Source organism: Staurois parvus, unplaced genomic scaffold (genome assembly GCF_062004578.1).
Source record: "Staurois parvus isolate SC_StPar_1 unplaced genomic scaffold, SC_StPar_1.0 ptg003178l, whole genome shotgun sequence".
Lineage (NCBI taxonomy): Eukaryota > Metazoa > Chordata > Amphibia > Anura > Ranidae > Staurois > Staurois parvus.
In genome coordinates, this window is record NW_028320974.1 from 24,932 (window position 1) to 52,494 (window position 27,563).

Consider the following 27,563-nt stretch of genomic DNA (forward strand, 5'->3'; position numbering starts at 1 on the left):
TTTATGTCATTGTGTGAAGTCTGTCATGTGTACCATTGTGTGAAGTCTGTCATGTGTACCATTGTGTGAAGTCTGTCATGTGTACCATTGTGTGCAGTTTGTTACGTGTACCATTGTGTGAAGTCTGTCATGTGTACCATTGTGTGCAGTTTGTTACGTGTACCATTGTGTGAAGTCTGTCATGTGTACCATTGTGTGCAGTTTGTTACGTGTACCATTGTGTGCAGTTTGTTACGTGTACCATTGTGTGAAGTCTGTCATGTGTACCATTGTGTGACTATTGCATGAAGCAGGGAAATACAAGAGCTGGGTGTTCTCAGAATGTGACAGATGATCTTCAGGTTATCTGCTGCCTTGAGGAGGATTGGACATTAGCAAACCAAAACATTGTGGTCCAGCCCTTGGATAACCCCTCCGACTACAAGCATGCCACAGTTTAGTTGCAAAGCAGTACCAAGAGCACCATCTAAGCCATAGAGGGCACCTAATGGACTCCAAGAAAAGGATTGCAGGATGAATACAAAAATCCTGATTTCTTTAGGGACACAAGAAGTCTTAAGCCTTCAGGAAGTACAAAAGCAGTCTAAGTACTGAGAACCCAGCCAAGAGACAGCTAGCAGGCCCAACACAGGACAATAACACAGGACTGCCTTCAGCTCAAAGAGCCGTCTGAGGGACCTTATATCTGAAGCTGGCATCAGAAGAGGCCGAAACATCTATCTTGTAAGACTTGTAAAAACGTGAAGAAAAGACCAGGTGACAGGACTACAGACCTGGGAAACAGATGCCCAGTTCTAAACCGAAAAGAAACAGTCCTAGAAGTGACAGAGAGACAGACTCAAACAGCTCAAACCACATTCAGACATTGGAAAGAAATCTCCTTCTAGTGAACTGGAGCTGAAGACAACGAGGGAAGATCAATGTCCTTATTAAGGTGAAAAACAGAGATCACACCTGTGCTGGGAGTCACTTTGGGTGGGGGGCCCATGGAACACAGCTCACTTTGGGTGGGGGGCCCATGGAACACAGCTCACTTTGGGTGGGGGGCCCATGGAACACAGCTCACTTTAGAGAGGTGGGGAGACCCCTGTCTCAGCTCCCTATATCCCTCTTATGTGTAAGTCACCCTGTGCCTGTTAGGGGTGCAGGGTGATATGCCCTGATATTGTGAAGACATGTATAGGTTGGGGGTTGTTCATTGTTTAATGCCATGTAGTTGCATCCCATTGTTCTATTGTGTGTCTTGCTTGGGAGCAAATTATTATGGGATGTGTGTGTTTGTGTATTGGCTTGGTTGGGGGTGTCTGCTCATGTGTGGGAGGGGGGATTTGTTCCCTTGAAAGTATATATCTTGTATCTGTGTTAAAATAAAGCAGTCTATTTCCTGGTTTTCCTTGAATAGTGGTGTCTGGTCTGTGTTCGGACGGGGAAGCAGGATTCTAACAGAAATACCCAAATGCAGTCGGGGTCCGGTTCCGTTATAACACCTTAGGAAGGAAGGAAGGTCTAGGCCTTAACACCACTCTGGCCCTATGTAGAACCAAAAAAAGGGTTAGGTGAGAAGTAACAAGGAAAACTGCCTTGTGGGCCAGAGTAGAGAGAGGAATGTCTGATATTTTCAAAGGAGGGTTTCTGAAGCACCAAAAGACCAGGTTCAAACCCCACGAGGCAGAGGGGATTTAACCAGGGTAGTCAAATGGAAGAAAAACAATGCTAACAGTCTCATATAATAAGCTGGTCAAGAAGGCCTGACAGACTCTGACGGCAGCTTGTGGCCACTTACACCACAAACGGGGATCACAGGAGGTCAGGATATTCGTATGGTAGAATCTAACAAAACGTAAGAAGAAAAGACCAGGTGGCAGCCTTGCAGATCTTTGATACAGATGCCTGATGCCGAAAAGCTCATAAAGAACTAAGATCTGATAATGTGGCCTAACAGGTAAGGGAGGGACCATATCATTCAGAATATAGGCTCTAATAACATGTCTTATCCACGCAGCAGTGGTGGACTGGGAAGCAGGGAGACCTCTACAGGAACTTTTAGGAAGCACAAAGGGAATCTGTCTAAAAAAGGCCAACTGAGAGGTAAACTAAAAGCGCACACCACATCAAGACAGTGGAGAAATAGATGTTGGAAAAGAACATATAGGACACAAGGAATGACAATATCATGGTTAAGGTGGAAGGCAGAGGCTGCCCCTAGGAAGAAGAGAGGCTTTTGGCCTTAAAGAGGAGTTCCAGCCCCCACCCCCTCCCAAAAATGAACAGTCAGCAGCTACAAATACTGTAGCTTCTGACTTTTAATATTAGGGCACTTACCTGTCCAGGGATCCAGCGGTGTACTCACTCCGATCCAATTCTTCAATTGGCTGTTGGGTGCCGCCATCTTGAGCAAAGGAGCACGGCAGTGAAGCCTTGTGGCTTCACAGCTGGTTTCCTACTGTGCATGCGTGAATAATGCTGCTCTTTGTAGATGGGCCGCAGTCCTCTGGGACCTGTGAAATGTCCCAGAGGGCTGAGTGGGGTCAAACTTCCGGCTCAGTTTGCCGCAGTGAACTGAGCCAGAAGTTGAAGTGGGTACCTGTCAAAATCAGGTACCCTCTCCCCCCAAAAGGAGACAAATGTGGCAGCAAAGGGGGGGGGGGGGAGGCAGATAAACGGATCTTCCACTTTTGGGTTGAACTTTGCTTTAAGACAACCTTGTCCTTGTGTAACAGTAAAAAAGGCTCCTTACAGGAAAGGTCACTATACGAGTAAGGTCACACTAGAGAATATTCCTCATAGGTTCAAATGGAGGCTTCTCCAGTGCCAAGAGAACCAGATTGAGGTCCACGGGGACAAAAGTAGATTGCACAGGGGGTTAAGGCATTAACTAGGGAGAGAAAGGCCAAGGACAGAATACATCGCACAGAGTACTTCCTAAAATGAAAACAACGCAGGCATCCATGCGCTATGGTAGACTTTGTAAGGAATTGACTTCCTAGTCCTCAAGAGAGTAGGGATGAATCTGAAAGGCCCTGTTCCTCTTGACTGTGACTTTAATTGATATGCTCGAGAAGCAGGATGGAACACTGGCTCTTGGGACAGAATGTCCAAACAATCCTGGGGGGCCCATGAAGCATCTGCCAGGAGTCTGAGTATGTCTGGGTACCACATCCTCCTGTGCCAGTTCGGTGTGATGAGGAACACCGGCATTCCCTTCATCTTCAGCCTGCTTAGTAGGTGATGGGAATCTGGAGGGGCACCAAAGCACACACTGTGATTATCTGAGGGTCAATGGACCTGGCAACAAACTTGTCCACTTTTCTGCTGAATCAGAATGCCAGCAGAGCCAAAACTGTTGTCCTAAACCTATGGCAAAGGGCTAGAGTCCTTTCCCCTAAGTCCAAGTGCTGACAACCGAGAAAGCTTGCCTGCCAATATTCCATGCAAGGGATGTAGATGGCAAACAAGGTTGGAATGTGAAAGGGATCAAGTCCACTCCCCTTTGAGCAGTGCGATTTTTGATACGTCTTTGATGACTGATGTAGCCAATGGGCGTGGTACTAGTTGACTGGAATCAGGTGTCCTTGCAATAGAGGAGACCAGCATTGAATGGACAATTGAATCGCCAGGAGTCTTAGAATGTTGATGGGAAGGCAGGCTTCTTTTAGCCAGACTGGCTGGCTCTGGTCATGAGAACCTTCCATGACAGTGGAGGAGAGGGCTTTCCTAACTACAAAACTGGGTTGGAAATGCACTGTGCTAGGGAGAGTCTGGCCTTGGGGATCAGGTGCATAGGTAGCTCATGCTGCCAGAATGTCGAATTGCAACGTTATGAAGTAAAATTGGGCATATGGCATAGCCTCAAAGAAGGCAAGTATGAGACCCAAGACCCTCATGCAAACATGAATCGAGGGCCTCCTCTAGGCCCAGCCATGAGAATAAAGGGACAGAAGTTTGTCTTGAGGAAGGAAGATCCTGGATAGGTTTGTGTCTAGCATTAGGCCCGGGTACTACAATCTGTGGATAGGTCCGGCTTCCTCAAATTAAGGATCTAAGCAAAGCTTTGCAGAGTCTGCACTGTCTGTTGTATGTTGGCCAACATGGACAGGGGGGACTCGTCCTGCAAGAGAAGATTATGCAGGTACCCTACAACACGAATCCCCTGAGCATTGAGCAGAGTCAAAACCAGCACAAGCACCAAAGGAAAGGTTAACAAATGGAAAAGCTGACTGCTCACTGCAAAATATAAATAGCATTGATGTGGTGGGAATGTGGGAATGTGCAAGCTACTGGCTGAACTATGAATATTATTATTATTACTATTAATATACAGAATTTATATAGCGCCAACAGATTGCTCAGCGCTGTACAATATAAAGGGAGCCAATACAGCAATGATACAGTTCAATACAAGAGGGTTAGGAGGGCCTGATCCTTGGATCTTACAATCTAAGAGGGAGGGGCTGGTGGTACAAAAGGTAATAACTGTGGGGGATGGACTGGTAGGAAGAATAGAAGATTCAGTTATTAAATGACGGCAGGATAGGCTTCCCTGCAGAGATAGGTTTTCAGAGATTGCTTAAAAGTGGGCAGAGTAGGCGATAGTCGGATAGATTGGAGTAGAGTTCCAGAGGATGGGAGAGGTTCTGGAGAAGTCCTGGGGATGAGCATGGGAGGAGGAGACAAAGGAGCTAGAGAGCAGGAGGTCATGCGAGGAGCGGTTTGGGTGATATTTTGAGACAAGAACGGTGATGTAATTTGGGGCAGAGTTATAAATGGCTTTATATGTTCTTGTTAATGTTTTGAATTTTATTTGTTGGGCAATGGGAAGCCAGTGAAGGGATTGGCAGAGAGGGATGGCAGATATGGAACGGCTAGTAAGGTGGATGAGTCTGGCAGCAGCATTCATGACAGACTAAAGAGGGGATAGCCTGCGATTAGGTCGGCCAATGATGGAGTTACAATTTGGAAAGTGATTGGATCTGGGGCTGGAAAAGACAGATGGGAGTCTAGGATTACATCTAGTACCCTGGCATGAGGTGTGGGACTAATGGATGGTTGTATTATTGATCTTGATGGAGAGGTCAGGGGAGGGGGCAGGGGCTGGAGGGAATAGTATGAGCTCTGTTTTGGAAAGATTTAATTTGAGGAAGTGGAGTGACATACATGCTGATATGTCACTTAGTAGGTTAGTAATGTGAGAGGAGACTGAAGGGGTGAGGTGAGGAGGAGACTGAAGGGGTGAGGTGAGGAGGAGACTGAAGGGGTGAGGTGAGGAGGAGACTGAAGGGGTGAGGTGAGGGGTAGAAAGATAGATTTGTGTGTCACCAGCATAGAGATGGTACTTAAAGCCATGGGAGTTTATCAAGTGACCAAGGGAGGAGGTGTAGATGGAGAAGAGAAGGGGTCCAAGGACAGAACCTTGAGGGACCCCTACAGAATGAGCTTCAGCTGGAACTGGGGCCTTAGTCAAGGTAGAGGGAATTATGAACAGTTACAAATGCCAGTCAGTATTGGCACAAAACCTTCAGGCTTCAGCTAGAAAGCAGAACATGAAGAGGAACTTCATGTTTCAGTATGACAACGACCCGAAGCATACATCCAAATCAACAAAGGAATGGCTTCACGAGAAGAATAAAGTTCTGGAATGGCCCAGCCAGAGCCCAGACCTGAATCCAGTGGAAAATCTGTGGGGGGATCTGAAGAGGGCTGTGCACAAGAGATGCCCTCGCAATCTGACAGATTTGGAAGAGAAGGCAAATATTGCCAAGTCAGGATGTGCCATGCTGATAGACTCCTCCCCACAAAGACTGAGTGCCGGAATCACATCAAAAGGGGCTTCAACAAAGGATTAGTGTAAGGGTGTGCACACTTATGCAACTGCATTATTTTAGTTTTTTATGTTTACTTCCCCACCTAAAAGACTTCAGTTTGTTGTTCAGCTGAGTTGTACAGTTTATAGGTCACATTAAAGGAGGGAAAAGTTCTGAAATTATTTTTGTCTCATTTTTTTACATCGCAGAAACCTGACATTTTAACAGGGGTGTGAAGACTTTATATATCCGCTGTATGCTCACCTTATGTGATTTCTTCGATGTACTTATCCAAGGAGGGACCACACAGGCATTCACACTCAAAGGGCTCAAGGCCTTTCTTTCATGGGAGTTCAGCTTCCCGGCAGTCAGGCCAGAGAATACTATGTATGTGGATGAAGAGAAGACTCATTCTGGAGATCTGATGAAGTGCGTCTGCCGAGTAATTCAAGCAGTAGATAAAGGTGATAGGTAAAATGTCAAACTGACTGTGGACAGAGGCATCTGTAATGCTGCAACTAGGATTCTGAGCCATGCTCAAAGTCCACACAGCAATGGTCTGACAGACTGCCATAGATACACTGCACAGCAGGGCCTGCCAAGGAAAACAGAGCTTTAAGGAGGGTTTCTAACTTTTTATCTAGGGGGTATTTGAACATGGGATGATATTGAGGAAAATGTTTCAGAGGAGTATACAGTCAGGTCCATAAATATTGGGACATGGACACAATTCTAACATTTTCGGCTCTATACATCACCACAATGGATTTGAAAAGAAGCGAACAAGATGTGCTTTAACTGCAGACTGTCAGCTTTAATTTGAGGGTATTTACATCCAAATCAGGTGAACGGTGTAGGAATTACAACAGTTTGCATATGTGCCTCCCACTTGTTAAGGGACCAAAAGTAATAGGACAATTGGCTTCTCAGCTGTTCCATGGCCAGGTGTGTGTTATTCCCTCATTATCCCAATTACAATGAGCAGATAAAAGGTCCAGAGTTCATTTCAAGTGTGCTATTTGCATTTGGAATCTGTTGCTGTCAACTCTCAAGATGAGATCCAAAGAACTGTCACTATCAGTGAAGCCATCATTAGGCTGAAAAAACAAAACAAACCCATCAGAGAGATAGCAAAAACATTTGGCGTGGCCAAAACAACTGTTTGGAACATTCTTAAAAAGAAGGAACGCACCGGTGAGCTCAGCAACACCAAAAGACCCGGAAGACCACGGAAAACAACTGTGGTGGATGAGCGAAGAATTCTTTCCCTGGTGAAGAAAACACCCTTCACAACAGTTGGCCAGATCAAGAACACTCTCCAGGAGGTAGGTGTATGTGTGTCAAAGTCACCAATCAAGAGAAGACTTCACCAGAGTGAATAACATTCCACTTCTTTCCCTTCAAAAACTCTTTGGTTGCTTTTGCAGTCTGCTTTGGGTCATTGTCCATCTGCACTGTGAAGCGCCCAATGAGTTGTGAAGCATTTGGCTGAATATGAGCCGATAATATTCCCGAAACACTTCACAATTCATCCGGCTGCTTCTGTCAGCAGTCACATCATCAATAAATACAAGAGAAGCAGTTCCATTGGCAGCCATACATGCCCACGCCATGACACTACCACCACCATGATCACTGATGAGGTGGTATGCTGAGGACCATGAGCAGTTCCTTCTCCATCCTCTTCTCTTCCCATCACTCTGGTACAAGTTGATGTCGGTCTCATCTGTCCATAGGATGTTGTTCCAGAACTGTGAAGGCTTTTTTACATGTCGTTTGGCAAACTCTAATCTGGCCTTCCTGTGTTTGAGGCTCACCAATGGTTTCCATCTTGTGGTGAACCCTCTGTATTCACTCTGGTGAAGTCTTCTCTTGATTGGTGACTTTGACACACATACACCTACCTCCTGGAGAGTGCTCTTGATCTGGCCAACTGTTGTGAAGGGTGTTTTCTTCACCAGGGAAAGAATTCTTCGCTCATCCACCACAGTTGTGTTCCGTGGTCTTCCGGGTCTTTTGGTGTTGCTGAGCTCACCGGTGCGTTCCTTCTTTTTAAGAATGTTCCAAACAGTTGTTTTGGCCACGCCTCATGTTTTTGCTATCTCTCTGATGGGTTTGTTTTGTTTTTTCAGCCTAATGATGGCTTCACTGATAGTGACAGCTCTTTGGGTCTCATCTTGAGAATTGAAAGCAACAGATTCCAAATGCAAATAGCACACTTGGAATGAACTCTGGACCTTTTATCTGCTCATTGTAATTGGGATAATGAGGGAATAACACACACCTGGCCATGGAACAGCTGAGAAGCCAATTGTCCTATTACTTTTGGTCCCTTAACAAGTGGCAGGCACCTATGCAAACTGTTGTAATTCCTACACCGTTCACCTGATTTGGATGTAAATACCCTCAAATTAAAGCTGACAGTCTGCAGTTGAAGCACATCTTGTTCTTTCATTTCAAATCCATTGTGGTGTATAGAGCCAAGAATGTTACAATTGTGTCCATGTCCCAATATTTATGGACCTGACTGTAAGTTGATTAAGGGACCCCCATAACAGCAAATTCAAGCTGCTCCAAAGAAAAAAAAGTGCAGTGTCAATGAAGACAACTATGGTGTCCTTTAGCTTGAATTAAATCTGTTACAGAACTATCATCTTTTTCCGATTCCTCAGACGTTGAGGGAACATTCTCAATTGCCACTTCCTCTTCAGGCAACATGTTTAATTCAGGGGCCAAATCAAAGACTGATTCAGTAGGGGAGGTTAATGGGGCATGGTTGTGACTGCTGCTGTATATTGCCTCTATAAGGCCAGAAATGTTTCCCATGAATTGTGACATTGTGGCCAGAGGAAGGTAGGGGGTCAGAGTGTAGAAGAGGAGAGGGGACTTGGACTAGGAACTAAAAGCTGAGCCTGAACAAGCAAGTTCTTCTGACCCTTTATACTTGTGCTTACGGTGGCCATACACAAGATTTTTAATGAACATTCGTACAAACAATTGTACAAAAACTCACTTTACATTTGATGACGGGACAAATGTCCTTTGAAAGTACTTTAAAATTTAGTTTGCTTTTAACTTTAAATTCTGCAGTAACTAAACTTTCCCAAATGAAAACCACACTGTCCTAAATGTGTTCATTCGAGAACATTTGCCTCCCTGTTCCTTTGACATTTCTCGGTGTCAAGCTCTTGTAGGGTTAGTGACCCAGGTAGTGACCATAGCCATTATAATGTGCCCCAGCAGACAGAGAACCAGGAGATGTTGCCATGTCATAGTTCAGCCACAGACAGGGAGACGCATGCCAATGGAAGTGCCCACAGCAGGATGAAGAGAATGAAGCAACATTACAGGCATCTTCTAGCTGGTGGGGTCCATGTATGGTCCCTCAAGACTCTGTCAAGGTGTCAAGTGATTTAGAAGCAGCATGAGTAGCCAAAGTGGCTTTGATGCAGTAGATCAATAGAAGAATCATCTAGGAATATCATCATCCAGAGAGAGAGAAACCTCCATTGAAGAGAATAAATTTCCCTCAATAGAGAAAAGCAATCCATTGCCTAAAGACACCAGCAAAAACTGAGGCTATCTGGGAGTGGGAGGGGTATATATAGTAGGAGAATGTCCCTGCAGCTGGTAATGGGAGGGGTATATACAGTAGGGGAATGTCCCTGCAGCTGAGAGTGGGAGGGGTTATATACAATAGGGGAATGTTCCTGCAGCTGAGAGTGGGAGGGGTTATATACAATAGGGGAATGTCCCTGCAGCTGAGAGTGGGAGGGGTATATACAGTAGGGGAATGTCCCTGCAGCTGAGAGTGGGAGGGGTTATATACAGTAGGGGAATGTTCCTGCAGCTGAGAGTGGGAAGAGTTATATAGGGGGATGCACCTGCAGCTGGGAGTGGGAGGGGTTAAACAGGGGGATGTCCCTGCAACTTCTTTATTGCTAGTGTCCAATCACCTGACGGTGGCAGTATATAACCCAGTTGTAATGATTTGATCCTGTGCCCTGTACTATATGACTGGGAAAGTGTGATGGTGTACTGAGCTGGAGGCTGCCATCACAATGCTATATACAATGACACACATCTACAGTATATACAAACACGTACAGTATACAGACAGTATATATATACAGACAGACAGTATATATATACACACCACTTACAGAAATTACTAGAACGCAGCCTGACCCACCTTTTCTTGTCTTTTTCCTTTGGGATTTTGGTGCGTAGGCCGTACATCATGTTCTGGTGAATTTGGGCAAAGTCTTTATTTTCACATAAGTACGGAAAATATGGATGTTGGGTTATGCAGGAAATTCCCTCCAGATGAGGCCGGATTTCACGGATCTCCATGCAGCAGATGGACTCTGGTCCTGTGGATAATGGGATACAGTTCCCGCAGGAGCACCAGTCTGTGTGACCAATCCTATGTGTGTCTATGTCCACCATGTGATCGGGATTATTGGGATCTCGCCTGGGGTTACTAGGAAAGCAGCCCCCCTCCACCCAAGGGAACCTATTCTTTTCCAACAACTTTTGTTTAAGTATTTCTAACTATAAAGAAATCAAAAGAGAAATATTAGGAAAGAAATGAATTACAAATACAATGACCAATAGCAGCTTAAGTCTACTAGTACTCCATTCTATACTCCAAAACGCAATACTACACTGAACATTTTACGACACTTCTTCATGCTACCTGTTCCCGCCAAAACCAACAGATCTCTTCCTCATGCTGCCTGTTCCCGCCAAAACCAACAGCTCTCTTCTTCATGCTGCCTGTTCCCGCCAAAACCAACAGCTCTCTTCTTCATGCTGCCTGTTCCCGCCAAAACCAACAGCTCTCTTCCTCATGCTGCCTGTTCCCGCCAAAACCAACAGCTCTCTTCCTCATACTGCATGTTCCCGCCAAAACCAACAGCTCTCTTCCTCATGCTGCCTGTTCCTGCCAAAACCAACAGCTCTCTTCCTCATACTGCATGTTCCCACCAAAACCAACAGCTCTCTTCCTCATGCTGCCTGTTCCCGCCAAAACCAACAGCTCTCTTCTTCATGCTGTCTGTTCCCACCAAAACCAACAGCTCTCTTCCTCATGCTGCCTGTTCCCGCCAAAACCAACAGCTCTCTTCTTCATGCTGTCTGTTCCCACCAAAACCAACAGCTCTCTTCCTCATGCTGTCTGTTCCCGCCAAAACCAACAGCTCTCTTCTTCATGCTGTCTGTTCCCGCCAAAACCAACAGCTCTCTTCCTCATGCTGCCTGTTCCCGCCAAAACCAACAGCTCTCTTCTTCATGCTACCTGTTCCCGCCAAAACCAACAGCTCTCTTCCTCATGCTGCATGTTCCCGCCAAAACCAACAGCTCTCTTCTTCATGCTACCTGTTCCCGCCAAAACCAACAGCTCTCTTCCTCATGCTGCATGTTCCCGCCAAAACCAACAGCTCTCTTCCTCATGCTGTCTGTTCCCGCCAAAACCAACAACTCTCTTCCTCATGCTGCCTGTTCCCGCCAAAACCAACAGCTCTCTTCCTCATGCTGTCTGTTCCCGCCAAAACCAACAGCTCTCTTCCTCATGCTGTCTGTTCCCGCCAAAACCAACAGCTCTCTTCCTCATGCTGCCTGTTCCCGCCAAAACCAACAGCTCTCTTCCTCATGCTGTCTGTTCCCGACAAAACCAACAGCTCTCTTCCTCATGCTGTCTGTTCCCGCCAAAACCAACAGCTCTCTTCCTCATGCTGTCTGTTCCCGCCAAAACCAACAGCTCTCTTCCTCATGTGGTCTGTTCCCGCCAAAACCAACAGCTCTCTTCTTCATGCTGTCTGTTCCCGCCAAAACCAACAGCTCTCTTCTTCATGCTGTCTGTTCCCACCAAAACCATCAGCTCTCTTCTTCATGCTGTCTGTTCCCGCCAAAACCAACAGCTCTCTTCCTCATGCGGTCTGTTCCCGCCAAAACCAACAGCTCTCTTCCTCATACTGCCTGTTCCCGCCAAAACCAACAGCTCTCTTCCTCATGCTGCCTGTTCCCGCCAAAACCAACAGCTCTCTTCTTCATACTGTCTGTTCCCGCCAAAACCAACAGCTCTCTTCTTCATGCTGCCTGTTCCCACCAAAACCAACAGCTCTCATCGTCATGCGGTCTGTTCCCGCCAAAACCAACAGCTCTCTTCTTCATGCTGTCTGTTCCCGCCAAAACCAACAGCTCTCTTCTTCATGCTGTCTGTTCCCGCCAAAACCAACAGCTCTCTTCTTCATGCTGTCTGTTCCTGCCAAAACCAACAGCTCTCTTCCTCATGTTGTCTGTTCCCGCCAAAACCAACAGCTCTCTTCCTCATGTTGTCTGTTCCTGCCAAAACCAACAGCTCTCTTCCTCATGCGGTCTGTTCCCGACAAAACCAACAGCTCTCTTCCTCATGCTGCCCGTTCCCGACAAAACCAACAGCTCTCTTCCTCATGCTGCCTGTTCCCGCCAAAACCAACAGCTCTCTTCCTGCCAAAACCAACAGCTCTCTTCCTCATTGTCACGGGTCACCCACACGCCACGCCCACAGCGACTAGCTAACCGAGGCGTGCACGTGCGGCCGTGACTTGGGGTAAGAGGGAATAAAGGGGACTTAACTTTGAATATTTAAAACCGTATATAAGATTAGCCGTGATATCCTTCCACAGCCCGCACTACCTCTGGCCACCACCGGATGGAGACTCCACTCCAATCTAGCTGGTCGACCACACACTGGCAGATACAAATCTTACATACAATCTGGTGCACTGATAAGAGATGAGGACCAGCTCAGCAATTACACCCTTCTAGGGCCCTCCAGCTATCCTACAGCTTGAACCCCGGTGTTAAGCACTCTTACACTGTCCACACACCCCCACACCAGACACACCACAAAAGGTAGCCTACCACCACTCAACAGTTTATCCGCAGAACAGTCTGCTGGGACACCCCACACACACAGATCTCCGTCTGGCCGATCTGTTACCTTTTACAATCTGCACACAATCTGCCCACACACAGTGCAATTGCATACAGATTGGCAATGAGCTTGACCGAGCGTTTAAAGGCACTAAAATACAATACAATCTAATCTCTCCAATCTAATCTCTCCGGAGATATGAGCCCGAGCTTAAATACACAGAAGTCACTAATTAATTTTAAGATTTAATTTCCCGAAAGTGGGTGGAGCATAAAATATGTACAAAATATAAAAAGTTACAGAAATACAAAAAATACAAGAAGACACACAAATGACTATTCATTATAAAATAAAAGGAAATAAAAAACAGAAGTAAAACTTTACCAAGATCTATCCTGCGACTGCAGCAAGTCAGAAAAGTCAGCAATCCGTTGGTCGATCAACCAGCTCCATACGAATCACAAATGTCCCAATGCCCGTTCACCCCATTTATGGGGATATGGATGTAGGCGGGACATTAGTCCTTGGCTAATTGACCCTGGGGGGTGTTCCTCTACCTGCCCACATGATGTTCTGGGTGCTGACCTGCCCAAGTTCAATCGGACTAAGACCGGCTTGAAACACCAAGTCGGGGATTGGATTTCCGACACCAGCACATCGGCCCGATCACGACAATACCAAACACTTTTCGACTGTCGCCATCCAGCGCCACCTAACCATTTCCTGCATTTTCCTGGCCTTCTACCTAATCCACAAATATGATTTTTAGGTGTCAGTGTGGCACACAGAGTGCCCTAACAGAAGGGAGTATGTTCATCTTTCTGCAACTAATATTTTATCTTTTATGAGGGATGAAACATACTTCTTTGATGTATGGATATTCCTTTTAGAGCTTCCAATGTCAGGCAGACAACTCGTCTGCAGTCATTTCCTCCAAACAGGTTTTCCCAGAACGTGACAACCTTATAAACGCAAAGGTGTCACATCCAGGAAGCTGGGATTTTCAGACGCTAATTGATGCCTCTGTGTCTAAGTACCTCTGACTGAATATACATCTTTAATGACAATGGAATGTCCCTACAGTTAGGATTACATATTGCTACTGATCACAACTTATCTACTCAAATCTGTACATTTATGTCACCTGTACGTTACATCATGTCACATGTACATTACACTCATGCTGTCTGTTCCCGCCAAAACCAACAGCTCTCTTCCTGCCAAAACCAATAGCTCTCTTCTTCATGCTGTCTGTTCCCGCCAAAACCAACAGCTCTCTTCCTCATGCTGCCTGTTCCCGCCAAAACCAACAGCTCTCTTCCTCATGCTGTCTGTTCCCGCCAAAACTAACAGCTCTCTTCCTCATGCTGCCTGTTCCCGCCAAAACCAACAGCTCTCTTCCTCATGCTGCCTGTTCCCGCCAAAACCAACAGCTCTCTTCTTCATGCTGTCTGTTCCCGCCAAAACCAACAGCTCTCTTCCTCATGCTGTCTGTTCCCGCCTTAGCCCCAACAAATGTTAATTTTAGGTGTATGCTATAGGTCCCTTAACATTACAGAGGATGAGGGGTCCCATCTCCTTTCACAGTTAGAGGTGGCAGGGTAATGTTATAATCATAAGGGACTTCAATTAACGTGATACTGAGTGGGCAGGCGGTGCGGCTCACTCGGCTGAGGCTTGTCATTTCTGGAATCTAATGCCGGACAATTTCATTAGTCAAATGGTGGAAGCCCCAACTACAGATAATGCTCTGCTGGACCTACTAATTACAAACAACACAGAGCTGATTGCAGATGTGGAAGTAAGGAATAATTTAGGTAACAGTGATCACAGAGTAATTACGTTTACTGCAAGTTACAAAAGGATACTTGGGGGAAGTACACTAATATTTCTAACTTTACTAAGCTGTGCTCCATAATACATGACACTAAATGGGATCAAATTCTTGAAACAAAGACCGCTGAAGAGAAGTAGGAGTGCTTTAAGGACATATTAAACAACAGCACTCGTCAATGCATTCCACTAGGAAACAATAAAACAAAAACAAAAGTTATACCTGGGTGGCAAAAAACTAACATAAAAAAGCACTTTCCATTAACCACTTCAATACTGCGATATAGCCAAACGATGGCTCAGCTCAGTCGTCTAGATCTGGGAGGACATCCAGGGACATCATCCTGGGAACGCGCTTCCAGCGTGCCCCCTGGGGTGCACATCAGGAAGTGTCTGTGATCGCTGTGTGCCTTAGACACAAAGCATCACAGATCGGGGTAAAAGGCCAATCACAGCAGCCCTTTACCACATGATTTCTGTGTTCAACAATAAGCGATCACAAATGTAAACAAAAAAGATCATCCAGGGTTTGATAGTTCTCCTTCCCTCACACAAAGACCGAGTGTGAGGGAAGAAGACGGATATGTTGCTGGACAGCGAGTCATACATTTTACAATGTTTTACAATGATACTCAGTGCCCATCAGTACTGCCTCATCAATGCACATCAGTGTAGCCACATCAGTTCAGCCTGATCAGCGCCCATCAGAGGAGCCACATCAGCGCCCATCAGAGGAGCCACATCAGCGCTTATCAGAGCAGCCTCATCAGCACCCATCAGTGCAGCCTCATCAGCACCCATCAGTGCAGCCTCATCAGCACCCATCAGAGCAGCCTCATCAGCACCCATCAGAGCAGCCTCATCAGCACCCATCAGTGCAGCCTCATTAGCACCCATCAGTGCAGCCTCATTAGCACCCATCAGAGCAGCCTCATTAGCACCCATCAGTGCAGCCTCATTAGCACCCATCAGTGCAGCCTCATTAGCACCCATCAGAGCAGCCTCATTAGCACCCATCAGTGCAGCCTCATCAGCACCCATCAGTGCAGCCTCATCAGCGCCCAACAGTGCAGCCTAATTAGCACCCATCAGAGCAGCCTCATCAGCACCCATCAGTGCAGCCTCATTAGCACCCAGCAGTGCAGCCTCATTAGCACCCATCAGTGCAGCCTCATTAGCACCCATCAGAGCAGCCTCATTAGCACCCAGCAGAGCAGCCACATCAGCACCCATCAGAGCAGCCACATCAGCACCCATCAGAGCAGCCTCAATAGCGCACCTCAATGCAGCCACATCTGTCCCAGTGTCCCCATCACAGCAGTGTGTCACCAAAGCCTGCGTACATTATGTCTAAAAAACTATTTACCAGCGAGGAGGCATTTCAAATCCTCATTATGACAGACGAGATCTGTGGGACACTCCGTGTCTGATTCAGGATATGAAGCAATGTTAAGTAGTGGGTCTGTAACAGAACCAAAGGAGGAAAGTGTGCCAACAAACAAAGGCGTTCTAGCAAGGAGCAGCAACCACCAGTAGTAGTGCAGTATCTCTGCATGAAAGGACGGGTACTAGTGGGGTGTCACATCAGCCACAAAGGGTTAGGGCTCATTCCATTCTACCAGATGCACTTGAAAACCAGGCATGGCTTCCCCCTAACTCCGGAACAGCTAATATCCCCACTATTATTGCACAGACAGGTGTTCAGGCCATTGATTTATTTTATATATTTGTCACAGAAGATTTATTAAGTTCATTTGTGGACCAGTGCATCCTATATACCCGTCAATGTAGAACCCAACAACCCAAATTCAAGTTATGCCCATCCGTGTAAATGGAAACCGCTACCAGTGGAGGAACTAAAAATCTTTTTGGGCCTCACATTTAATATCGGACTTACAAAAAAAAAGTGTTATACTCCTACTGGTCCACCCACCTTACCCATCACATGCCCATTTATTCATCAGTTATGCCAAGAACAGCTTGAATGTACTGGAGAGGACTGAACTGGCCAGCAATGAGTCCACATCTCAATCCCATAGAGCTCCTGTGGAGAGATCTCAGAACAGCAGTTGGTAAAAAGGAACCTTCCAATCTGAGAGACCCGGCGCAGTCGGCAAAAGAAGAGCGCTCCAAACTTTAAGGAGAGAGGTGGAAGAAACTCATTGATGGTTACAGGAAGCCATTGATTTTACTTATTTTTTTCCAAGGGGAATGCTACCAAATATTACATGGCGGGTGCCAATAATTTTGTCCAGTCCAATTTTGGGATTTTGCGTGGAATGTGTCAGATTTGGCTTTTTGTTTGTTTGTGTGTGTGTGTGTGTGTGTGTGTGGGGGGGGGGGGGGCAGGATTTTTGGCCATGTACAGTCAGGTCCATGAATATTGGGGCATTGACACAATTGTAACATTTTTGGCTCTATACACCACAATGAATTTGAAATGAAACGAACAAGATGTGCTATAACTGAAGACTGTCAGCTTTAATTTGAGGGTATTTACATCCAAATCAGGTGAACGGTGTAGGAATGACAACAGTTTGCATAGGTGCCTCCCACTTGTTAAGGGACCAAAAGTAATGGGACAGAATAATAATCATAAATCAAACTTTCACTTTTTAATACTTGGTTGCAAATCCTTTGCAGTCAATGACAGCCTGAAGTGTGGAACGCATAGACATCACCAGACGCTGGGTGTCATCCCTGGTGATGCTCTGCCAGGCCTCTACTGCAACTGTCTTCAGTTCCTGCTTGTTCTTGGGGCATTTCCCCTTCAGTTTTGTCTTCAGCAAGTGAAATGCTCCATCGGATTCAGGTCAGGTGATTGGCCATTGCAGAACATTCCACTTCTTTGGTTGCTTTTGCAGTCTGCTTTGGGTCATTGTCCATCTGCACTGTGAAGCGTCCAATGAGTTGTGAAGCATTTGGCTGAATATGAGCCGATAATATTCCCGAAACACTTCACAATTCATCCGGCTGCTTCTGTCAGCAGTCACATCATCAATAAATACAAGAGAAGCAGTTCCATTGGCAGCCATACATGCCCACGCCATGACACTACCACCACCATGATCACTGATGAGGTGGTATGCTGAGGACCATGAGCAGTTCCTTCTCCATACTCTTCTCTTCCCATCACTCTGGTACAAGTTGATGTCGGTCTCATCTGTCCATAGAATGTTGTTCCAGAACTGTGAAGGCTTTTTTACATGTCGTTTGGCAAACTCTAATCTGGCCTTCCTGTTTTTGAGGCTCACCAATGGTTTCCATCTTGTGATGAACCCTCTGTATTCACTCTGGTGAAGTCTTCTCCTGATTGGTGACTTTGACACACATACACCTACCTCCTGGAGAGTGTTCTTGATCTGGCCAACTGTTGTGAAGGGTGTTTTCTTCACCAGGGAAAGAATTCTTCGCTCATCCACCACAGTTGTTTTCCGTGGTCTTCCGGGTCTTTTGGTGTTGCTGAGCTCACCGGTGCGTTCCTTCTTTTTAAGAATGTTCCAAACAGTTGTTTTGGCCACGCCTAATGTTTTTGCTATCTCTCTGATGGGTTTGTTTTGTTGTTTCAGCCTAATGATGGCTTCACTGATAGTGACAGCTCTTTGGATCTCATCTTGAGAGTTGACAGCAACAGATTCCAAATGCAAATAGCACACTTGAAATGAACTCTGGACCTTTTATCTGCTCATTGTAATTGGGATAATGAGGGAATAACACACACCTGGCCATGGAACAGCTGAGAAGCCAATTGTCCCATTACTTTTGGTCCCTTAACAAGTGGGAGGCACATATGCAAACTGTTGTAATTCCTACACCGTTCACCTGATTTGGATGTAAATACCCTCAAATTAAAGCTGACAGTCTGCAGTTAAAGCACATCTTGTTCATTTCATTTCAAATCCATTGTGGTGGTGTATAGAGCCAAAAATGTTAGAATTGTGTCCATGTCCCAATATTTATGGACCTGACTGTGTTATTGGACATGTATTTTATGATTATACGGTTCCTTTATTTGAGTGATAACACCCAGTGCCCCTCCCCAAAATAATAAACTTTATAAAATTCGGCCACTACTTAAGAAAATTTTCCCAGCTGTATATCCTGGACAAAAACATCTGTGTGGAGGAGTCGCTTGTCCACTTCACTGACCGGCTGGGCATCAGGTAGGTAATTCCCTGATAGAAGGGCCCAAAATGGAGTGAAGTTGTAGAAGCTGATGCGAACGAGCCACGGGGTACACATATGCCTTCAGCATGTATGAAGGAAAGAAACACAGATGCATCCCCTTACTGCCCAGATTATATTGGACCTATTGGATTGGCATTCCCACTCTGAAGAGGGTTATCATCTATACCTCGACAACTATTATACCAGCCGCCACGTTTCCACAATCTTCACCAGAAGCAAACACTACCATGCGGCACAGCAGCTAATAGGAAGGGCTTCCCACAAAGGCTGGAGAATACAAAACTGAAAACAGGGGAGTCGCTGAGTTTGTGGAACAAAGACGTGTTGAGTATGAAGTGGAGAGACAAAGGAGACATAGATAGGCTTTCCTCAATACACCACAACACCTCCATGCAAATCCATGGAAGGAATGACCCAGTCCATCTTCCCTCCCATCACCCCTCTTATCACCTCCCCCATCACCTCTCCCATCTCCCCTCTTATCACCTCTCGCATCCCCTTCCCCATCAACTCTCCCATCCCCTCCCCCATCACCTCTCCCATCTCCCCTCTTATCACCCCTCTTATCTCCTCCCCCATCAACTCTCCCATCTCCCCTCTCGCATCCCCTTCCCCATCACCTCTCCCATCTCCCCTCTTATCACCCCTCTTATCTCCTCCCCCATCAACTCTCCCATCTCCCCTCTCGCATCCCCTTCCCCATCACCTCTCCCATCTTCCCTCCCATCACCCCTCTTATCACCTCCCCCATCACCTCTCCCATCTCCCCTCTCATCACCTCTCGCATCCCCTTCCCCATCAACTCTCCCATCCCCTCCCCCATCAACTCTCTCATCTCTCTTTCCATCACCTTTCCCATCTCCCCTCCCATCATCTCCCCCATCTCCTCTAACATCTCTGCTCCCATCTCCGCTACCATATCCTCTCCCATTTTCTCTCCCATCTCCCTTCCCATCTCTTCTAACATCTCTCTTCCCATCACCTCCCCAATTTCCTCTCCCATCCCATCTCCTCTAACATCTCCCCTCCCATCCCCTCTCATCACCTATCCCATCTCCCTTACCATCACCTTTCCCATCTCATCTCCCCTCCCATCACCTCCTCCATTTCCTCTCCCATCCTATCTCCTCTCCCATCACCACTCCCATCTCTCCTCCCATCCCATCACCACTCCCATCTCTCCCATCACCCCTCCCATCTCCTTTACCGTCACCACTTCCATTATCTCTCCTCTCCCATCTCCTCTGCAATCACCTCTTCCAAAATTCTTGAACCGGCCCTGTCCTGTCCACACTATGTGAACTATGAGGAATAGAACAGATCCTGAGATTGCGCTGCCCATGGTGTGTCATTATTATTATTGTATAGGATATATGGTGCCAACAGTTTGCTCAACACTTTACAACATAAAGGGAGACAATACAGTAATGATACAGTTCAATACAAGAAGGTTGGGAGGGCCCTGATCCTGGGAGCTTACAATCTAAGAGGCATGACTTGGTTCACTGCTGGAGGCACTGTGCTTACCTTTGCGAAAAGCTGCAGTTTTAATGTCCACCAGCAGGTGTCTCCCAGCAGTCAGTAGGTTCCAGCAATTGTCTCCACCTGGCCACACCTTCTGGGAGGGTACTTAAGGTTCACTTCTGCTATGGCTCCTCCCATCAGTGTTTTGGCTGCTCCTTACTTGTACCCTTTGCCATGTTACTGCCAGACTCTGTTGGCCTCGCCCTGTACCCAGTGCCTTGTTCCCTGTTGCTCCTCTGTGCAGTTCGCTCATCTAGTCTCCCCCCATTCCATCTGCTATCTGCTCTCCTAGTTTTCCACTGCCTAGCATGTTTCATTTATATATATATATACACACACATATATACATACATATATACATACATACACACACATATATACATACATACACACTATATTGCCAAAAGTATTGGGCCAGCCCACCGAATCATTGGTTCCAGGTGTTCCAATCCCCTCCATGGCCACAGGTCTATAAAATCAAACACCTAGGCATGCAGACTGCTTCTACAAACATTGGTGAAAGAATGGGTCGCTCTCAGGAGAAGGAGGAGGCCATGTAAAATGACAGAGCGGGGTCAGCGCATGCTGAAGCGCACAGTGCGCCAGAAATCGCCAACTGTCTGCAGAGTCAATAGCTAAAGACCTCCAAACTTGGTGTGGCCCTCAGATGAGCCCAACAACAGTGCGTAGAGAGCTTCATGGAATGGGTTTCCATGGCCGAGCAGCTGCATCCAAGCCTTCCATCACCAAGTGCAATGCACAGCGTTGGATGCCGTGGTGTAAAGCACGCCGCCACTGGACTCTAGAGCAGAGGAGACGTGTTCTCTGGAGGGACCAATCACGCTTCTTTGTCTGGCAATCCAATGGATGTGTCTGGGTTTGGTGGTTGCCGGGAGAACAGTACTTACCTGACTGCATTGTGCCAAGTGTAAAGTTTGGCGGAGGGGGGATTTTGGTGTGGGGTTGTTTTTCAGGGGTTGGGCTTGGCCTCCTAGTTCCAGTGAAGGGAACTCTTAAGGCGACATTTTGGACAATTTAATGCTCCCAACTTTGTGGGAAGAGTTTGGGGATGGCCCCTTCCTGTTCCAACATGACTACCCACCAGTGCACAAAGCAAGGTCCATAAAGACATGGAGGAGCCAGTTTGGGGTGGAGGAACTTGACTGTCCTGCACAGAGTCCTGACCTCAACCCCATAGAACACCTTTGGGATGAATTAGAGCGGAGACTGCGAGCCAGGCCTCCTCCCCCGACATCAGTGCCCCTCCCCCGACATCAGTGCCTGACCTGACAAATGTGCTTCTGGAAGAATGGTCCAACCTTCCCATAGACACCCTCCTAAACCTTGTGGACGGCCTTCCCAGAAGAGTTGAAGCTGTTATAGCTGCAAAGGGCGGGGCCAACTCAATATTGAACTCTATGGACTAAGACTGGGGGGTCATTAAAGATCATGTGTGTGGAAAGGGCGGGGCCAACTCAATATTGAACCCTACGGACTAAGACTGAGGGGCCATTAAAGGTCATGCGTGTGGAAAGGGTGGGGCCAACTCAATATTGAACCCTACGGACTAAGACTGGGGGGCCATTAAAGGTCATGTGTGTGGGGGAAAGGGCGGGCCAACTCAATATTGAACCCTACGGACTAAGACTGGGGGGCCATTAAAGGTCATGTGTGGGGAAAGGCGGGGCCAACTCAATATTGAACCCTACGGACTAAGACTGGGGGGCCATTAAAGGTCATGTGTGGGGAAAGGCGGGCGGCCCAATACTCGGGGCAATATAGTGTATATACAGTATGTATGGTCTGGTCCCAGTCTCTGTGTAGCTACATATGTCTGGACATCCCAGCTGCTGACTCCTGACATACTGTGTGATCTATGAGGAGAAGAATAGATCCCATGTGAATATTGTAATTGGATCATCTTATCCTGGGAGGAGGAGACTGTAGTCAGGTGACAACTAAGGTGTGTTCCCACAATTTATCATCTAAAGTCAGGATGTCACTTAACCCCGACCTTCTTCAGTGTTACCATAGTAGGATGGGAAAGAACACTCCCTTCTTCATCCTGCCCCAACCCACAGCCTGCCTTCCATATACTGCCTTCACCTGCCCCAATCCACAGCCTGCCTTCCATATACCTCCTTCACCTGCCCCAACCCACAGCCTGCCTTCCATATACCTCCTTCACCTGCCCCAACCCACAGCCTGCCTTCCATATACCTCCTTCACCTTCCCCAACCCACAGCCTGCCTTCCATATACCTCCTTCACCTGCCCCAACCCACAGCCTGCCTTCCATATACTGCCTTCACCTGCCCCAATCCACAGCCTGCCTTCCATATACCTCCTTCACCTGCCCCAACCCACAGCCTGCCTTCCATATACCTCCTTCACCTGCCCCAACCCACAGCCTGCCTTCCATATACCTCCTTCACCTTCCCCAACTCACAGCCTGATCTCCGTATACTGCCTTCACCTGCCCCAACCCACAGCCTGCCTTCCATATACCTCCTTCACCTGCCCCAACCCACAGCCTGCCTTCCATATTCCTCCTTCACCTGCCCCAACCCACAGCCTGCCTTCCATATACCTCCTTCACCTGCCCCAACTCACAGCCTGATCTCCGTATACTGCCTTCACCTGCCCCAACCCACAGCCTGCCTTCCATATACCTCCTTCACCTGCCCCAACCCACAGCCTGCCTTCCATATACCTCCTTCACCTGCCCCAATCCACAGCCTGCCTTCCATACACCTCCTATACCTGCCCCAATCCACAGCCTGCCTTCCATATACCTCCTTCACCTGCCCCAATCCACAGCTTGCCTTCCAAATACCTCCTTCACCTGCCCCAACCCACAGCCTGCCCTCCATATACTGCCTTCACCTGCCCCAATCCACAGCCTGCCTTCCATATACCTCCTTCACCTGCCCCAACCCACAGCCTGCCTTCCATATACCTCCTTCACCTGCCCCAACCCACAGCCTGCCTTCCATATACCTCCTTCACCTTCCCCAACCCACAGCCTGCCTTCCATATACCTCCTTCACCTGCCCCAACCCACAGCCTGCCTTCCATATACTGCCTTCACCTGCCCCAATCCACAGCCTGCCTTCCATATACCTCCTTCACCTGCCCCAACCCACAGCCTGCCTTCCATATACCTCCTTCACCTGCCCCAACCCACAGCCTGCCTTCCATATACCTCCTTCACCTTCCCCAACTCACAGCCTGATCTCCGTATACTGCCTTCACCTGCCCCAACCCACAGCCTGCCTTCCATATACCTCCTTCACCTGCCCCAACCCACAGCCTGCCTTCCATATTCCTCCTTCACCTGCCCCAACCCACAGCCTGCCTTCCATATACCTCCTTCACCTGCCCCAACTCACAGCCTGATCTCCGTATACTGCCTTCACCTGCCCCAACCCACAGCCTGCCTTCCATATACCTCCTTCACCTGCCCCAACCCACAGCCTGCCTTCCATATACCTCCTTCACCTTCCCCAACCCACAGCCTGCCTTCCATATACCTCCTTCACCTGCCCCAACCCACAGCCTGCCTTCCATATACTGCCTTCACCTGCCCCAATCCACAGCCTGCCTTCCATATACCTCCTTCACCTGCCCCAACCCACAGCCTGCCTTCCATATACCTCCTTCACCTGCCCCAACCCACAGCCTGCCTTCCATATACCTCCTTCACCTTCCCCAACTCACAGCCTGATCTCCGTATACTGCCTTCACCTGCCCCAACCCACAGCCTGCCTTCCATATACCTCCTTCACCTGCCCCAACCCACAGCCTGCCTTCCATATTCCTCCTTCACCTGCCCCAACCCACAGCCTGCCTTCCATATACCTCCTTCACCTGCCCCAACTCACAGCCTGATCTCCGTATACTGCCTTCACCTGCCCCAACCCACAGCCTGCCTTCCATATACCTCCTTCACCTGCCCCAACCCACAGCCTGCCTTCCATATACCTCCTTCACCTGCCCCAATCCACAGCCTGCCTTCCATACACCTCCTATACCTGCCCCAATCCACAGCCTGCCTTCCATATACCTCCTTCACCTGCCCCAATCCACAGCTTGCCTTCCAAATACCTCCTTCACCTGCCCCAACCCACAGCCTGCCCTCCATATACTGCCTTCACCTGCCCCAATCCACAGCCTGCCTTCCATATACCTCCTTCACCTGCCCCAACCCACAGCCTGCCTTCCATATACCTCCTTCACCTGCCCCAACCCACAGCCTGCCTTCCATATACCTCCTTCACCTTCCCCAACCCACAGCCTGCCTTCCATATACCTCCTTCACCTGCCCCAACCCACAGCCTGCCTTCCATATACTGCCTTCACCTGCCCCAATCCACAGCCTGCCTTCCATATACCTCCTTCACCTGCCCCAACCCACAGCCTGCCTTCCATATACCTCCTTCACCTGCCCCAACCCACAGCCTGCCTTCCATATACCTCCTTCACCTTCCCCAACTCACAGCCTGATCTCCGTATACTGCCTTCACCTGCCCCAACCCACAGCCTGCCTTCCATATACCTCCTTCACCTGCCCCAACCCACAGCCTGCCTTCCATATTCCTCCTTCACCTGCCCCAACCCACAGCCTGCCTTCCATATACCTCCTTCACCTGCCCCAACTCACAGCCTGATCTCCGTATACTGCCTTCACCTGCCCCAACCCACAGCCTGCCTTCCATATACCTCCTTCACCTGCCCCAACCCACAGCCTGCCTTCCATATACCTCCTTCACCTGCCCCAATCCACAGCCTGCCTTCCATATACCTCCTATACCTGCCCCAATCCACAGCCTGCCTTCCATATACCTCCTTCACCTGCCCCAATCCACAGCTTGCCTTCCAAATACCTCCTTCACCTGCCCCAACCCACAGCCTGCCCTCCATATACTGCCTTCACCTGCCCCAATCCACAGCCTGCCTTCCATATACCTCCTTCACCTGCCCCAACCCACAGCCTGCCTTCCATATACCTCCTATACCTGCCCCAATCCACAGCCTGCCTTCCATATACCTCCTTCACCTGCCCCAATCCACAGCTTGCCTTCCATATACCTCCTTCACCTGCCCCAATCCACAGCCTGCCTTCCATATACTGACTTCACCTGCCCCAACCCACAGCCTGCCTTCCATATACTGCCTTCACCTGCCCCAACCCACAGCCTGCCTTCCATATACCTCCTTCACCTGCCCCAATCCACAGCTTGCCTTCCATATACCTCCTTCACCTGCCCCAATCCACAGCCTGCCTTCCATATACCTCCTTCACCTGCCCCAATCCACAGCCTGCCTTCCATATACCTCCTTCACCTGCCCCAATCCACAGCCTGCCTTCCATATACCTCCTTCACCTGCCCCAACCCACAGCCTGCCTTCCATATACCTCCTTCACCTGCCCCAATCCACAGCCTGCCTTCCATATACTGCCTTCACCTGCCCCAATCTACAGCCTGCCTTCCATATACTGCCTTCACCTGCCCCAACCCACAGCCTGCCTTCCATATACCTCCTTCACCTGCCCCAATCCACAGCCTGCCTTCCATATACCTCCTTCACCTGCCCCAACCCACAGCCTGCTCTACATATACTGCCTTCACCTGCCCCAACCCACAGCCTGCCTTCCATATACTGCCTTCACCTGCCCCAATCTACAGCCTGCCTTCCATATACTGCCTTCTTCTGCCCCAACCCACAGCCTACCTTCCATATACTGCCTTCACCTGCCCTAATCCACAGCCTGCCTTCCATATACCTCCTTCACCTGCCCCAACCAACAGCCTGCCTTCCATATACCTCCTTCACCTGCCCCAACCCACAGCCTGCCTTCCATATACCTCCTTCACCTGCCCCAATCCACAGCCTGCCTTCCATATACTGCCTTCACCTGCCCCAATTTACAGCCCGCCTTCCATATACTGCCTTCACCTGACCCAATCTACAGCCCGCCTTCCACATACCTCCTTCACCTGCCCCAACCCACAGCCCGTCTTCCATGTACTGCCTTCACCTGCCCCAACTCACAGCCTGCCTTCCATATACCTCCTTCACCTGCCCCAACCCACAGCCTGCTCTACATATACTGCCTTCACGTGCCCAAACCCACAGCCCTCCTTCCATATACCTCCTTCACCTGCCCCAACCCACAGCCTGCCTTCCATATACTGCCTTCACCTGCCCCAACCCACAGCCCGTCTTCCATATACCTCCTTCACCTGCCCCAACCCACAGCCTGCCTTCCATATACCTCCTTCACCTGCCCCAATCCACAGCCTGCCTTCCATATACCTCCTTCACCTGCCCCAATCCACAGCCTGCCTTCCATATACTGCCTTCACCTGCCCCAACCCACAGCCCGTCTTCCATATACCTCCTTCACCTGCCCCAACCCACAGCCTGCCTTCCATATACCTCCTTCACCTGCCCCAATCCACAGCCTGCCTTCCATATACCTCCTTCACCTGTCCCAACCCACAGCCTGCCCTCCATATACTGCCTTCGTCTGCCCTAACCCACAGCCTGCCTTGCATATACCGCCTTCACCTGCCCCAATCCACAGCCTGCCTTCCATATACCTCCTTCACCTGCCCCAATCTACAGCCCGCCTTCCATATACTGCCTTCACCTGTCCCAACCCACAGCCTGCCCTCCATATACTGCCTTCGTCTGCCCTAACCCACAGCCTGCCTTGCATATACCGCCTTCACCTGCCCCAACCCATAGCCCTCCTTCCATATACCTCCTTCACCTGCCCCAATCCACAGCCTGCCTTCCATATACTGCCTTCACCTGCCCCAATCCACAGCCTGCCCTCCATATACTGCCTTCGCCTGCCCCAACCCACAGCCTGCCCTCCATATACTGCCTTTGCCTGCCCCAACCCACAGCCTGCTCTCTGTATACTGCCTTCACCTGCCCCAACCCATAGCCTGCCTTCCATATACTGCCTTCACCTGCCCTCCGTATACTGCCTTCACCTTCCCCAACCCACAGCCTGCCCTCCGTATACCGCCTTCACCTGTCCCAACCCACAGCCTGCCTTCCATATACTGCCTTCACCTGCCCCAACCCACAGCCTGCTCTCTGTATACTGCCTTCACCTGCCCCAACCCACAGCCTGCTCTCTGTATACTGCCTTCACCTGCCCCAACCCACAGCCTGCTCTCTGTATACTGCCTTCACCTGCCCCAACCCACAGCCCTCCTTCCATATACTGCCTTCACCTGCCCCAACGCACAGCCTGCCCTCCATATACTGCCTTCACCT

At 48.7% G+C, this 27,563-nt stretch overlaps 1 protein-coding gene across 2 annotated transcripts in view; it reads right to left on the reverse strand.

Moving 5' to 3' along the window:
• The window catches only part of LOC149428507 (uncharacterized), a 71,333-nt gene that overhangs the window by 14,736 nt on the left and 29,034 nt on the right, over positions 1 to 27,563 (reverse strand). The window contains exon 8 of one of the 2 annotated variants that reach the window (XM_089667325.1): positions 9,994 to 10,355. The exons of the other annotated variant lie outside the window; for it this stretch is intronic. Within the exon in view, the coding sequence (XP_089523451.1) occupies positions 9,994 to 10,355 (362 nt within the window). The remainder of the gene's footprint in view (positions 1 to 9,993; positions 10,356 to 27,563) is intronic. 2 annotated transcript variants of the gene reach the window in all.